Source organism: Anneissia japonica, unplaced genomic scaffold, assembly GCF_011630105.1.
Source record: "Anneissia japonica isolate Jap-2015-1 unplaced genomic scaffold, ASM1163010v1 scaffold288208_len475333_cov186, whole genome shotgun sequence".
Lineage (NCBI taxonomy): Eukaryota > Metazoa > Echinodermata > Crinoidea > Comatulida > Comatulidae > Anneissia > Anneissia japonica.
In genome coordinates this window covers 224,777-240,661 of record NW_022728199.1, presented here as the reverse complement: position 1 = coordinate 240,661, position 15,885 = coordinate 224,777, and the positions used below count along the sequence as shown (strand labels likewise).

Genomic DNA, 15,885 nt, shown 5'->3' with positions numbered 1-15,885 from the left:
GTACAAATTATTACGATTTCTACAGATCACGTTGTTTATTGTTTACCGTAATTTGAAGCAGAACAACCTGGAAAGCGATCCAATACTAAATGGAAGTATAGAAATCACTACCTTGCCGAATTAAGGCTAGTCATGCTAGACCGCATTTACTCTGTTTTTTACTCACTGTTGCTCACAGCTTTTCAACATTTGCCACGAGGTTAACCTTTAACACACTTTACTGCTGTCTCTTATACACATCTAGATGTGTATAAGAGACAGGTACCTTTTCTAGAAATGGTTCCTCAGTTCAATGCCTCTTTACAGTAGTTGGTTTGGTTTTTTTGTTTTCTGTAGGCTGAAAAGATTTTTAAAATATTGGTCTGCCTTCAATCAATTTTTTTTCAAAAGTTGTTTTAAGCTCTGTCCAGGCTATCAAGTCTTTTTTGACAAAACCATGTCTCATGCCTAAATATAGTTATCATAGCATCACATCATGACCATATATAGGCACATCATGACCATATATAGGCACATCATGACCATATATAGGCACATCATGACCATATATAGGCACATCATGACCATATATAGGCACATCATGACTATATGGACTAAAATAGCTTTTTGAATAGAGCTTTAGAAACTACTATTAAATCAAATAATAAACAAAACGAAGAAGCATATAATTATTATAAGTATATTTTTGGTTTTTCCGTATGTATTAAGTTTTATGAAATTTTCTTCATTTCCATATGTTTGTAATTTGGCCCAGTTTCCGTAGGAACTTGAGAACAATAATTTGATCATGTAGTGATCAGTTTGCCCTCAATTTCCTTCCCTATACATCTGAAATTAAGAACACAGAAATAGCTTCACTATGTTTCCATTTTTAGAGACATTCCATCAAAAATGTTTATATTAAAGGAGCCCTAAAATTTATGTAGGATGTTAAGACCATATTTGTTGGATCCACGTACCGTATGTACTCGTGTATACAGAGACCCTCGTATAAGACGATTTTTGTACAGTATGTTGGACAATCCCTTGTTCCATGGTCGGAATTACAATTTTGTTTTTTTTACATCTGGCTAAAAACGGAGCTAAATGGGAGGCTAATCTTTCATTTACTGTTTTATGAGTTTTTAAATGTTCATCAAAATCTTATTTTCCCATAATATTTAAATCCAAACTCGAGGTTTGGAAACCAAACCGTTCCCGCTGCACCAAACCACCTTAATCAAATTTCATACTAAGAGACTAAAATAGATGTTTCTAGGATATTATATTTACCTTTGGGATTTGCAAATAATTTGATGATTTACAGTACAGACACAAATTATCGCTTCGTATCTGTGCGTAACCTCTCGTAATCTGCTTGTAGGTACGTTTTGAACGTAGCTACGAACCACTACGAAGGTCATTGTTATTTTAATTAGCTTTGCAATGATCATAGGCTGGATCATTAGGCTGATAAACAATGCGTAAACAATATTGAAATATAGTTTACCAGCTTTCAACACATGAGCAATGTTGCAATTTACTAATAAACAATGTTAGAACTTTGTTTTGTTATATCCTACCTTATTATTAGATAGATCATGTTTTAAAACTGTGTTTAGTTCGCTAGCTAGGTAACCTAGTGGGCATTCAGTAAGTTCGAATTTCAATGTCATTAGGCCTACGTACGGCCTACATTTTCCCCTATAGAGGAGGAGAGCAGACAGAAATTATACTGGTAAACTTTCCAATTCGGAGAATTTTGATCAGATATTATTGTTCTGGTAGTAGGAATTTTCTTCTTTTAAATAATAATACTGTTGACAAATCGTACAAATTATTACGATTTCTACAGATCACGTTGTTTATTGTTTACCGTAATTTGAAGCAGAACCTGCAAATATAGAAATCGCTACCTTGCCGTATTAAGGCTAGTCATACTAGACCGCATTTACTTCGTTTTTTACTCAATGTCGCTCACAGCTTTTCAACATTTGCCACGAGGTTAACCTTTAACACACTTTACTGTGTTCTGATTGGCGCGCACTCTGACGTCCGATGCTGGCTAAGTTTTATTTACCATTGGGTTTTCCATGTGACATTTGGTAATTTTACAACCAACGGACGTTAAATCTCCTTTATATTCATTATTTATCTTACTAAATCAAGACTACAAAATGTTATTTGATGAACAATCTTTTCACATTTGTGTATTGTCATTGAGGACATCATTTTTTGACATTTGGAGGTAAAATAATTGTAAATAAAAAATAAGCTAGGCCTAGGCTAATTAATTAAAAAAAATAATAGAGCAGTACATACATGTTCCTGTTGTGGACAGCGAGTGGAAGAGGAGACTCCCATGAAGTCAAGTGTACGTTTTTCTTATTGAAAAACAGCTCCATACTTTAAATTAACGGTCTAAACTCATGTTCGTCATTCACAATATCAAGCAATACGTTGTTTATTCCAGTAAGCTACAGCAGTCTTTCTGCACATATACAAATACACAACATGCTTTTGGTTCATAGGTTCGCTTTGTGTAGCCTTGCTTAGATTGTTTATATCAGGCTACGATGTATCTACGAAGCCTACGCGCAGGTAAAATTGCAATAATTCGTGGCGGTACTGTAGTTATTAAAATTGCAATGTTATGAACTATCCTGATTCTGATCTTGAATCTGGTATAAGAAATGAGCTCAAATTTATCTGATTGTCTTTATTTTTATTTATTTATTTATTCTTTCTTTATACTGAATATACACTTTCAATACATAGTACTGATTTCCAAAGTGGTTCAGTTCTTATCTACAAAAACATTTTAAAAGCAGAAAATAACAAAGAGAGCAAAAACTTAACTGCAAATTTTAAAAATATATATATATATATATATATATATATATATATTAAAATATATATATATATATACATGATCTGCATGATCATTTTCATTTCATTTCATTTATTTGTCTGAAACAATTAGAATGTACATAAATAGAAACGGCAAGGAACAATCACAAAATCACAATCATCTTGTTTTTAAAAATTTTTGTCATGGAATACGAATAAAAATATTAATGAACCTTAACTGTCTCTCATATCTTTTTATTTCTTTGCGGAATGCCTGTTAAAATAGAAAACTCATCACAAGTTCTTCAAACACAATCAATTATTCATTGTACTGCTGTGTAAATGTACACTATTTCAAAAGAAAGAATTTTGAGTTGGCAAAATTATGGCAATTTCAATCCAGTTGAGACTGAGAAAGATATCCGTCTCAGAATACCAATACGGTAGATGTTGTTGAAGTGTTGTGTTTGCACTTGATTTGTTTGGGGATTGCCCTAATTTTTTTATAGATCTATGCAGTATCTTTTAAAGACATTACAGTGTCTCTGTACAAGAATATTCACGGTAACAAGGGCCTAAGGTTTATGTATACAAGAGGATGATTTTACACTTATGATACATTTTGAAATTTCCCATAATCAACTGTAAGATAGCTTTACAGCACCAGTGGTGGTTGGGAGAGGAAGGGGCCCATGTTGTCTAGAGAAGAAAACAAAAATTCTCTGTAATCTTTACAGATTATGTGACGGTAAATTTGATCAAGCCATTCAATTTGAAACCCCTTGATTTCCTCTGAGGAGTCCTGGGTAGACCTTGGTCACTCATACAAATGCAAGATATTTGGATCCATGTTTCGGCAAATTTTGTTACTACAGTCGAGTCCGCCAAAGTCGACTCTGTTTAAGTCGAAAATTCCAGTCGGTCGAATTTTTGAAAAAGTCCCAATTCTTTCCTATGTATTACTGTGTAAATTGTTTGTTTAATTCAAATTTTTATAAGTCGAATTTTGACTATATCGACGGAATTTTCCGGTCCGGATAGGCCGATTTTAAAGTAATTTCAACCACACAAGTCGAAGTTCCAAATTTAGTAGCGCACGTGAGAAAAATACACAGCCGTGGGAAAATACGAAGTTCAATCCTTGTTGTACGGCAACAAGTTAGCCATGTCAAACTAACATCTTAGACAGCGAGCTGTGGAACTTGGCTCACATGATCGTATGTCGTAAGTTGCAGTCTACTCTCACAATGCAGACACCCCTCCGGACCGGCTCCAATTTCAAAACATTATTTAATAATACGTACAGTACCTGTTGTTTTGCTGTACTGCTCAGCAAATTTAATTATTACCAATAAAACTGATGCGACTTTTATATTGTTTTTGCGTGCCTTTCTTTAGGTCTGATTATGTTTTTCCAAGCACACATTCTTCGTTGGGCAATGCCACTTGCTGGTCGGCAGTCTAGTTGTAAACAGAACATGTCGCGCCCCCAAAAACTCTGCCTGCCCGCCAATTGGTCCATTTTCGTTGTGTGTTTTGCAGACTAGACATATGCTTCGGCTGTGATGACGTCAGATCGCCCAAAGTTTCATAGTGCGTGACAGTAACAAGCTCGGTGTAATCAAGAATTTTTTAATTAAACAAATTTATAAAACAAAACAAAAAACAAGAAACCCTCATGGTATATTTTAGAGTCCAATCTAAATAAACCTAACAAATTATATTTTATTCTCTACAAATTTCTTCCGTAATTAAATTAGCAACATGTTTTGAAAAGCGTCTTGAGTTTAAAGAATGAATGAGGTGCATTTGAAATTCACACCGACGAATCTAACGAATTTGAATTCTAGACGTCTACTGAAAAGAGTACCGGTAACCAGTAGAAACTTGCTTTGTTGAGTTCCGTCTTTATTGCAGGTTGATTCCAAATGGTTTTTAAGGATTAAAGAATATACACTTATTAAAACATTGGAATGCGTAAATTTCACTTCATTATAATTAACCAAGAAAACGTCTACTGGTGTGTCGTGTTAATTAACAGATAATCTCCATGGCAATGCGAGTATAGCTAAGCGTCTGGTATGCTTGTCGTTGAACGATGTTGTTAAACTATCGTCTGGTTTTTCGAGTGGGTGTTACCGTCCTGAATTTGACAAATCGTCGAGATTTGGAATAGGGAGTTCATGTTTTCGGAATGTATTTTATTAAAAGAAGAATAGGAATGAGTTTGGGACTTAAGAAAATGTTCGGTTTTGCGTGAAATTCGATTTTGTGGGCATTGAGTACATATAGTATTGTTCTATGTTAATATTTTTTTTTTTTTCGAAAATGTGCAAGTCGAAATCTGTATAACTCGAACTTTTTATGCCAGTCCCATTAGATTCGACTTATGCGAACTCGACTGTACCACTGCTTTTCAAATAGATATGCTTTGGACTCAGCTGTGGAAGGTTGGTATAAAGAAAGTTTGTGTGAAAATAATAAATCAATACTTATTTTTTTACAGGTCCTGAAGATAGAATATGTCCCAAAAGAAAGCATACTAAAGCCAGACTGAGATTACTACTACATATCAGAGGGGGCTGGGTCATCAATTACCATAGGATGGCAGCAAACAGGAACAACATGTTAAAACATCCTGTTAGCTGGTCTTAGCCTATCAGTCATCCAGGCCAGGGTGTGGCATCAACATCTGAGAGATGGTGTTGGCACTGGGTTGTAGAGGGATTTGTGATGATTTATGAAGATAACTGCACAGAATAATCTTTAAAGCCAGGCTCCAGAGAAGAAAGATGATCGATATGTTGTACAACTGATTTTTTAAAAGACACAAAAAGCAGTTTTGATGAAAAATTTGAAGCGGTTTAATGAGATGCAGATTTTTGAATATTTAAAACTGGGAAAAAAGGGTGGTTATGCCCCTTTCTATGCCCCTTTTCCCCCCCCCCCCCCCATATTTTAAATATTAAAAAATCTACTGTATGTCTTACCAAGTTTTTTGTGTACAATATGATTTTTGTCTTAGAAAAATCAGTTCTGCAACATATCAAAAAATTGTTTTCCTCCAGAGCCTGTCTTTAATACATTTTTTTGCTGGTAATGAGTTTTGGGATTAGTTGATGTATGCAAATGGATGGTACTTTTATAATTCTGTGAAGACTTTTAATGACTTTTTGTTCTTCCTATTTGGATTGGCCAGTTCAGAAATACATCAGGTATAAAAATTCGTTCAGAAATGTTCAGCCTTAAGTTACTAACATCTTTGATTCTATTTACAATCGTCTAAAGACCAACTCATACAGCGTCGTACGACGCAGCCCAACGCAATTTATCGTCGTGGCTGGTCTTAAGCTGTCGTGAGAAATGTTAAACATGTTTAATATTCTACAACGCGACAACACATTGCATCGGGCTGCATCGTATGAAGCTCTCTAAGTCTTTATGATAATGTTCTGTAATGTACTTACTGTTTTTTATATAAAACAATGTCAAGCTTTCCATAATTATGAAATATTATTGTACATTATGCAACATGAAAGAACTACAGTACCTTGTACTGGCAATGGCGTTTCTAGTGGTCATAACATGAAGGCGGGGCCTGTGAGGGCGCTAGCTAGGGTAACACTTGAGAGTAAATTTATATTCCTCAAACAATTTCCAGTGGGTAAATCTTAAGTGGAGAGATGCAAGCCATAATGCTCAGTTGCTGATTAATTCAGTAGCAATTTTGTGTGCTCTTTATTCTGTTCTGAAATTTGAGTTAATACTGTACTGTATTCGCTTTATATCTTTTTTGCAATGTTCTATGATAAAAATCTGTAATATTTGAAAGACCTGTTTTAATATTATCATAGTATATCTTGGTTTTTTAACAGTAAATTAATAATTTATATTACGGAAGTTTCTGATGCTTGGCCCAGTTGGACAATGGAGCTTATATTATGGGATGTAATGTGAGAACTAAACTAAAAGTACAAGTTAAAACTTGTGTAGAATACTTGCCAAAGAGATTGGAAAGATATAACAATATATCCGAGCCTACAGTTTGTATATTGGAAATATGTGTTGAGATCCTATGTGTTCAATATATTTTGAGTGGCAATTGGATTTGGGGGTGGGGGTGGGGAAGTGGACAGGGTTTGTAGCAACCCTAAATGTGAGGTCTTGCTGTAAAATGAGTCATTTTTAAAGAAATATTTGCAGTATGTTAATTATTCAAATACAATAGATAAACTTATTCATTATACATTATAAACTTCAATTTGGTTTTGAATGACTTTTAGGAAACTGGTTTTAGTAGATCCAGAGATATGACCAACTAAAATTTAGATGTACTGTATGGTTAAAATAATAAACAATATTAAGTCTGCAAAATATAAATTGACATGAAAAAACTTTTCATAGTAAGAAAATATCATAAAGTACCATCAAACTATATAAGTATAGAAGTATTTAACAACAATAGGACACATGTAAATATTGACTTTTATCTCATTATGATCTTGGCAACATTGTATCTTATTTTGTGAAAAGACCTCACAACTATCACCCCTCAAGCCATCTTCTACTTGGTGCAATGCACCATTATTGCTGTATTTCAGCTACCCAAATTGCTGCCTGTCGCTAATTTTATGCCTGTACTATAGATGTTGAAGTCAACCATAGGCCTTGAAGGCTGGGACCTACTTCCCATCCCGCATCCTTGATATTTAAGGCTTACCGTAATATTATAGACTTCCATTTGCTTAAGTGTGAGTATAGACGGGTTTTAATCACTTAATATGTACTGTACATTAATAAGGTAATTGATATTATAGTAAAGTAAAATGCATACAATTACTAGTCAGGACAAAATTTACCGGTATTAAAATTTTGGGAAAAATCATTCGAAACATTAACCAAAAATTACAAGTGACGATTCAAACAATATCACTATCACGGGTATAGACAGGTTTCAATCACTTAATATGTAGTGTACGTTGAAAAGGTAATCAATATATTATAGTAAAAAGTAAAATGCAAGTCAGGACAAAATTTACTTGTATTAAAGTTTTGGTGAAAATCATTTGAAACATTAACCAAAAATTACAAGTGACGATTCAAACAAAATCACTATCACGGGTATAGACAGGTTTCAATCACTTAATATGTACTGTACGTTAAAAAGGTAATCAATATATTATAGGAAAAAATAAAATGCAAGTCAGGACAAAATTTACTTGTATTAAAGTTTTGGGGAAAATCATTTGAAACATTAACCAAAAATTACAAGTGACGATTCAAACAAAATCACTATTGGTTTACTGTAGGCCTATTGGACTAAGTCCAGCTACACAAGTAAAGACGAAAAATGATGTACCTTTGGGGGGGTTTGCAAACTAGCATAAGAAGTACTTTAATTACTTTTTCGTTTTCTATTTTAATTGTAATATATTTGTTGTAGTGATATTGGTTTGCTTTGTGGATTTGTTAACTCTACTGTTGGTTTTAGATGTTTGATTATTTACATTTTTTTTTTTGTTGCATCCTAGCCTTTTACGTATTGTAAATGACCTAATAAATGAATGCCACAGAGCATATAACATTTTGGGAGACAAGTGCGGTGCTTATTATAATTTAAATTGGTTTTGTACTAGGCGAATTTAATAGTGCAACATGAAAAATTTCGCCAGGGAAAATTTTATGCGAGTGCTTCCTTACACAAAAGAAAAATTTTGCGATACACAATTTTCACAAACATTGTTTTAACGTTGCCAATGATAGATTGGCATACCATTTGTACGCGTACGCGTTTTTTGAACTCCAAAATTTTCCAAAGCACACCACCAACAGTGAAGAAGTGCACAATTTGGTGAAGGACTTGCGCATCAAAATGAAACTCTGCATGCCTACGGTCAAAAGCTTTGACTTCGTGCGGATAAGTTCACCTAGTGGAAAACCATCTTAAGAGTGGCACTTACTGCAGAGCAGAGCTATTGGTATTGTATCATGTGTTGTACAGTACATAAGCCTATCTGACTTTTTGCATTGTTAGTATTATTAATTTTGTGACAAGGCAGGATATATAAGCGCCATGATGGTTATTTTAAGATCAACATTTTGCAAATAAATAAATTGATAGTGGCGCATTATTTGAGAGGTATTATTAGATCATTTATAGTGTTTAACAGTGTCTACTGCATTTAGCTGTGGAGGTATGCACTGTATTACAGCTAACTATGTTGAAAGGATAATGAATAAAAAATTGTCGTAGTTACAAACGAACAAAAAATATAACAAGTTTCAGTTGTCTCGGGGCATAGGCTGGTTTTAATCTGGGTTGGGGGAGGGGGGTTGCAAAAGGGCATGATGCATGGGGTGAAAATATGGAAATCAATCTGTATTCCAATGAAAATTTTATGGTCATATTTAGTATTTTAATCCACTTAGTGGAACAAATTTTCTTTCATGGGGGTGTGTCTGCATCCCAGCCTATGCGTTTTCTGATAAGATAAATGTGGGATAAATGTTTCAAATGTTTTCTGTTATAATGTGATTACATGCCATTAAATCATGATGATCTCATCTCACATAAGGAGCATTATGGGATACACGGTGAATGTCAAATACAAATGATCTTCCTTTTATTCTACACATTAAGAATAGATGTCAGATAGATGCTTTATATTTATTTTATAGTATTTGTACTGAAATGTTCTTAAAGGAGTCCAACAGGAAATCCGGTCCAAAGTGGTTAACTATCAATTATTTTAGGTGACAAATAACTGTGATATGCCATATTTGGGTGTAATATGACATCATCATGACCGTGTATGGGCACATCACATAAATTTGGATCGGGGTTGGATGTGGGGGAAGTGGTGGCGCCAGTGGTTGGTGGTGGGGTCCTATCACCGGACAGATCTAGACCCCCTGTCGTCTAATGCCACGACAAGGTCATCAGATCAAAAATTGAATCAAATTTTGATTGCAAATCCCTAATATTGTGGTCCAAAAACACAATTTGGTCCATACTAAGTCATAAAAACTCTCCCAATGAACCTACCAGGGATTTTTATATTTAAGGACTCGGACCGATGATCGATTCGGACTAACGTGGGACATGTCATACCCCTTGTCAGCAATTTGTTGGAGCCACTGCTATGTGGGGGTGGGGTGTGTTTTTGGATTTGATCTTTCCTGGAGCCACCACTACATTTCTTCCAAAGTGATTGTTTATATCTTCATAATATTTTGTTCAAGTTTTCATTCAAATGTGTATTTCATTTGCGTAGATTCACTTAATGTAAAAGTGAAAATAAATACAGTATCTCAATAGCTGCTTCCTGATAACGCAGAATTTTCCAGAGATAAATTTGAAATAAAAAACATCTGTTACTTGTGACGATCAAGGGAACTCATCAATAGCTAGGAAGAAATATAATTTATTTATAGATAATTTAGAATTAATTATGCATCAGTTAAATCTAATAGCACTAGTAATTAAATTAGCATGTAGAGGACAGTACTCCCAAATTATTTCTTAAAATTTTAAATTATATATGAGGATGCATTTTGGTTTTTTCGATTAAAGGTCATTTGTTACTTGTTATATTTTCTATTTTAAAATTTTGTTTTTAATTACAATAGAACCCATATTGAGAGGACACCTTTAGGACCAAAAAAGTGTCCGCTTTGATAGGGGTTTCTCATGAATATATTTGGCCATAGTATTATAGGATTTAATTTCCCTTGTTTTGTGGCCGAAAAAGTGTCCCCTTAAAGGGGATGTCCCCAAGGAGGGGGTTCTACTGTATTTCTTATATTCAGCCTAAACTTAACCAATGCAAGAATAATTAACTGGTACAGTATTTAAACAATTATTTGAGCCCTATATTGAAAATTTGATTTTATGAAAATCTTGTTATTAGGTACACCACCTCCAAATTATCATTACTTCATATGCCCATTATGGGCTTGATCTGTTTAAAAAAAAACTTCATATTTGCAGTAAATAAAAAGTTTCTTATATGTTTAAACTATTGTTTCATTTGTGCTTTCTACATAGTCTTTAAACACGCTCCTGGTTGGACTGGAATAAATGCTATACAAAACAGGTAGAATGTTTACAGTACTATACATATATCTCTATTTAATGAAGATCAGAGTGCTTTTTGCCCTTTTTTTTTGTATTTTTTTTTTTAACTAATAGGGGCTATACTGCAGCAATGAAATAAAAAAAAATAAAACTCAGCAGATGAAACAAAACACCATTGCAGAGTGATGCAATTTAAGGCGCAAGGCCCGCCAGGACAGTATTAACAGATGTTCAAATGATGTTCTTAGTTAATTCCTAATCATTATCATAAATATTGTAACGGAGGCTGAAATGTGAATGATGCGTGGTAATTTGTTCCAGTAATGAGGTAACACATAAGAAAAGTTCTGCCAATGTGAAGTTGTGATTGAGTTTTCTAGTGGGCAGTTCATAAAAAAAACATGATGGTCATTAGTTGTGCAGAACTAATTAACATAACTTAACTGGAAATTTGCTGAGTACATAACATTGTGCACACACAATCCGCCTCCGCCCCATGATAAAAAGAAGAAATTGCTATATTCATTTATTCGATCAAAAATCAAATGGAATATATGGTGCTAACTTCAGGCGCTGCATACTTGGTGTAATAATACCTTTAGTTTCATTGCAGTAGAACATTTTAAAGCGCTCTAAACAATCGTATCATGAAAAATACAGTTATTTTTAATTTGTCAATAATTTGCTAAAAGCTCTACAATTTTACAGGTGCAAATACAATTTTCATTTTTTTTTTTTTGTATTTGGAGCTTCATATTCGAGTAATTAGTCAACTTGTCATTACAAACAGATGTTGAAATTGAAATTATCAGTAATATTTAAATAAAAGACTATCTATTCATCATCCTTTGACCTCAAGATGTGTTAACCTTTTAAATGAATGATTGCATTTAAAGATACTTTTAAAATCATAATTAATTTTTTCATCTCTAATTAATAAGATGTGTATAAGAGACAGATATATACTAGTTGAAAATTTTAACTTCTGTTGTTCCACTATCATAATTGAGGTTGCATCTATGATAGCAATGAAATCTTAGCATCATGAGGGTATCCATCTGTAACACGCGCTGTAGATGTTGCGTGATAATGCATGTGTTCAAAGAGAGGAAACAGTGAAGTACTATGTACACATGACAAACTAAACACAAATCAAGATATAATGTAAAGATTTCAACATATTTAATTAAATGGCAGCCATAAAATAAAATGTTCAGATACAAAATTTCTAAAATAAAAGAGATAATGAACCTAGTACAGCATGAGACAGCGTCCAATTTTATATGTTGCCGTCAAATCAGTCCAGCCAAAGTAATTCAACAAAAGGACGCACATCTCGGGACATCAAAGGTTATAACTCTGGCATCGACATTCTAGGCGTACGTGCGTCCCTACACGCTGAAGGTCACAAAAACCATAGCAACCAGACCATAAACCGTCAGCGTACGTGACGATTTACACACGCGCGTGTTAGTTGCCATGTTAGTCGTGCGGTGATTACAAAGGCCTAATGATATTTTGCATTAGACTGAAACATTAAACATCTTAACATTAGACTGAAATATATTCTTCATTTCAACATTAATTTTACCAACATTGTGGTGAATTGTCGTTCATGAGACTCACTTCGCAGAAAAAATTAATAAATGTTCCATATATACTCAAATGTTCGTCCTCGGCACCTTATGCCAACATTGTCAAAATGACAGATTAATGTTACATAAGAACATGAAATTTTATAAAATTCGTAAATTTTGAATTGCTATAACTTTTCATTTTCTTGGTCAATTTTCACAAATCAAATTGCAGTTTATAGAAGCATTTAACAAGCTCGCGGTAAAAAAAAATCAAAAGTAACAGACATTGCGAAGTACCCAAAATTAATAAAATAAAAACTAACACCATAAAACGAATGGCACGCATAGACTAATAATTGACGACTGTACTCGCAACTAGTATCGGATTGTCGATGCCACAGTAAATATCAAAGGACTGTACGCACACGCTATGTTCGAGAGCGGAGATGTGCGTCCTTTTGTTGAATTACCTTGGTCCAGCTAAGGCTTGCCTTTACATCTTGAAATCAAATACAGTATATCAGTTCCTGAGCACCTTATATTATGTAACGTCTGTACCATCTCAATAAACCACCTTGGTTGCTTCACTATATATTACACGACCATTGCCTATATCCTGGTCCCCAGTCAGTCGGGGACTGGAAAATGTAAAACTCAGATGGGTTTAATATACCACGCAACTATATAATCAGTAATATTTACAATAATAACTATCATTTCATTTTCATTATTGTTAATTTGAACTCAGGTAAGTACAATTCCAAGTTACTTAAAGTCAGACTCTGGAGAAAAAAAAAATTTTGATATGTTGTAGAACTGATTTATCTAAGTCAGAAAAAAGTTGTTTGACGAAAAACTGGGGAATGGTGAACGAGATAGATTTTTGAATATTTAAAAACTGGGGAAAAAAGGGGCGTAACCGCCCATTTTTACACCTTTTTCCCCCAGTTTTTAAAAATTCAAAAATCAGTATCTCATTCAGTTTTTGATCAAACTACTTTTTTCTATCTCAGAAAAATCAGTTCTACAACATATCAAAATTTTTTTTTTCTCCGGAGCCTGACTTTAATCATTTACTCACTTAAATTCCCAGTTTCTGTTAAGAGATTACCCCACCCCTTTCTTTAGTAAACACACCCCATTCTTTGGTTAACACATTAACATATGGTCACACTTCATTAGTATTGACTTATCACAAAGTGCCACTTACTTTTAACTAATTAATATGCATATAACTTCAGCTCATTAATATATTCATTCATAGATCCTCACAAATCTAGCTACAACTGGATACAGTGCACAATTAACACAATTAACTTATGAATAGTCATTGTTTACTATTGTAATACTTCATTCCTGCATTTACTTTACCTAAATTTGATGTAATGTCAAATAATAAAAAACTATATTTTAATTCTAAACTAATAGCACAAGATAACATAGGTTAACCTCCAATGAGAAATTTTTTCATTTTTTTATCCTTTTGCGTAAAACTAACATTGCAGCATAGATCGTGAGTCGAAGACCATCATGCATTCCTAACCATGCCGTAGTTGCGAAGGGGCCTAGGCCTAAAATTTGTTGAAAAATCTCAATTTGGTATAGTTTACTGGGAATTATGATGATCTTTACAGCAATAAGGGATGGCCGCGATAAAATCTCCATGTAAAACACCATGTGTTTTATGCAAAAAAGAGTCATATTTTGCATAAAATTAGCAAACTTTCAAGACAATGGGTCCACATTTTTCATATTTTTTGCGTAAAATGGGTCAACTTTTAAGAAAATGGATCCACATTATTTGAATTTGAAGCGAATCCACCCTGTTATTGTCCCGCACTGTTTGAAAATCCTGGCTACAGCATTGACAGCTGTTAATATTCTGTATCTGTAATTTATGCAACACAAGACATATTATTAGGCACTATAAATTTTGTATTTACTATGAATATTTGAAGACCTGGTTACTGAAATGCATTTTACTAAACTTGGAGAAGTCAGACTATACCGAGATATAGTTTAAAAGTGGTCTACTGCCCTCTTCTGACAAAAAGTTGACCAAGCTTTTATTCCATAAAGCAGGATAACGAATTAATGATTTTATGTACATAATACACATGCATTTGAAATAACGAAAATAAAATAACACATTGAAACATTTGTAAATTAGCTAAACATTATGATAACCAAATTAAATTTTATACCAACCATTATTTTACACAATTCTTTAACCAAAGAAAAGGCTTTCTAGCAAATTAGGTTTCTCATAGTCTGTGGAAGTAAATTTTATAGACCTAAATGAAAAGAATCAGGACCATATAATACTTCCTAGACCTTTATGAATTCATAGTCATATTACATGTATGTTGAAGGATGTTTTTTGTTTGCATCTGATATAATAGCAAGGTTAATGGATTAATCATGTACTATAGAGAAATGATATTCCCAGTTTTTTTTTACCAGTCAAGGCGAGATTCGTTTTATACCTTGTTTTCGCGAACTTATTTTTTTAAAGATTGTCAAAGGAGGGTGGCAAAAAAATAAAAATAAAATTTTGTTTTCTCATAGCAAATAAATTTTGCCAAAAATATCCACACAGGGAGAAAACAAAAATTTAATTTTATTGTTGAATGTAAAAAGTGTAGTAATTGGATGGTTAAATGCTTTAAATTTATATGATTAGGAAGAAATATACATATCTTATTTTTTGAGATTTCAAGGCAGCGGCGGGCATAATAAATATAAGAAAAGCTTTTACTTGTTTTTCTGAAGTTTCCTTGTTTTGGTGGCAGTGGGTGCACCAACTGGCCAAAAATGAAATTTTATTTTTCTATTTAAAATCATCATTATTGGTGGGCAGTGGGTTCGCTGAAGAAGGTATAAAGAAAGTCTTGCCTTTCTGGAAAAAAAAAATGTGGAACTGAATATTTTATAGAACTTTTTTAGTAACTACACCATTTGGAAAAACTAAATTTAATATACTATTTTTTATCTTTTACTTAATATAATGTATTGTTGTTTTTTTGATATACAGTCCCATATGTAATATTTGTGCTGTATTCTGCAGTGATTTTTCCAATGGTTTGCCAACAATGAAGTAATATCTTGTAATGCACATTTGCTTTTACAAAACCAATATAAGTTATCATTATGCTTATCATTATTATGGCTAATATTATTTAACAAAATTGATACAAATTAATGACATCTGTTAATAAGATATATTAAAAATCTAAAAAGAATAATCAAAATATGCAGTAATAATTAGTACAAAATTATATCAGCCATCCCCAGACCCTAAATTAAAACTGGACACCAGCTTAAAAATGTTAAATACCTAAGCCCTAAACTCTTGAGGTTGTCTTATAATCCAGTGGGATAATTGCCATATGATGGAATTGA

The 15,885-nt window shown here is 33.2% G+C and overlaps 1 protein-coding gene across 1 annotated transcript in view; it reads left to right on the top strand.

Annotated features, from left to right (window-relative positions):
* The window catches only part of LOC117114028 (cysteine-rich hydrophobic domain-containing protein 2-like), a 31,993-nt gene extending 23,576 nt beyond the window's left edge, over positions 1–8,417 (top strand). Inside the window, exon 5 of the mRNA XM_033257558.1 lies at positions 5,336–8,417. Coding sequence (XP_033113449.1) covers positions 5,336–5,386 — 51 coding nt within the window. The 3' untranslated portion in view covers positions 5,387–8,417. The remainder of the gene's footprint in view (positions 1–5,335) is intronic.
* Positions 8,418–15,885: the final 7,468 nt, after the last annotated feature.